General features: G+C 40.3%; 1 protein-coding gene across 1 annotated transcript in view; it reads right to left on the minus strand.

Moving 5' to 3' along the window:
* The window catches only part of LOC119594226, a gene marked incomplete at its 5' end in the record, with an annotated part of 14551 nt that overhangs the window by 3659 nt on the left and 10108 nt on the right, over positions 1-784 (minus strand). The window contains 1 exon segment of the mRNA XM_037943296.1: positions 595-741. Within this exon segment, the coding sequence (XP_037799224.1) occupies positions 595-741 (147 nt within the window).

Here is a 784-nt window from a genome sequence, read left to right on the forward strand (position 1 = left end):
AAAGCTGAAAACACTACTTGCCATTTCAACATCAATTAACACCATATATTAGATTATATTAGAAAAAAAAAACAATTTCGATCATAAACCACTTCACTATAAACACCACATTAAATCGACTGAAAGTCATCTCTGTTTAACAAGCCACCCACTTTTCCTTATGAAACCTAATACCAGAATGCTGAAACAAAAGCACATATCCTCATCCAAAGGTCACATCCACTTCATTTAACCCACTCACAATGACTGGCAGCTTATCAAGTCATAGCTAGATCGTCACTCACTCCAGGATAGTATCCCCCATCAGATCTTGCACAGTCAAGGTTGCTGTATGCTTGTTTGGCTCTTGCTGAAGTCATTGAAGAAAAAACTCCTCAAAAGTAGGACTAAAGCCTTTTTTTAAGTTTATTACCTACACAATATACACTCTTGGCCACACTGAAGAGCATAGAAAATAAGGTTTACTTATGTTTCCCACACTTTTTATTTTTCCATAAGCAGCGCACTCCAAGCACACTCTGATGTGGAGTTCCGTCATGAGTGGATTAAAAGTCCTAATTCTCTATTTTACTGAAAATGTCACAAAAGCCTTACCATCTGGCCACTATCAGTCATGAAGTTGGGCCAGTAGCGGATGAGGGCCACACCACGGTCCGTCTCACTCAGGCACAGCTCCCCACCATCCTGCATCAGCCACTTTGGCACATTCACACACATGTTGTCTGATTCTTGGAGGCCAAGCTGGAAAGGGATGAGCTGAGATGTTTATCTAAATAAGTGAATA

The sequence above is a fragment of the Penaeus monodon genome, chromosome 33 (genome assembly GCF_015228065.2).
Source record: "Penaeus monodon isolate SGIC_2016 chromosome 33, NSTDA_Pmon_1, whole genome shotgun sequence".
Taxonomy (NCBI): domain Eukaryota; kingdom Metazoa; phylum Arthropoda; class Malacostraca; order Decapoda; family Penaeidae; genus Penaeus; species Penaeus monodon.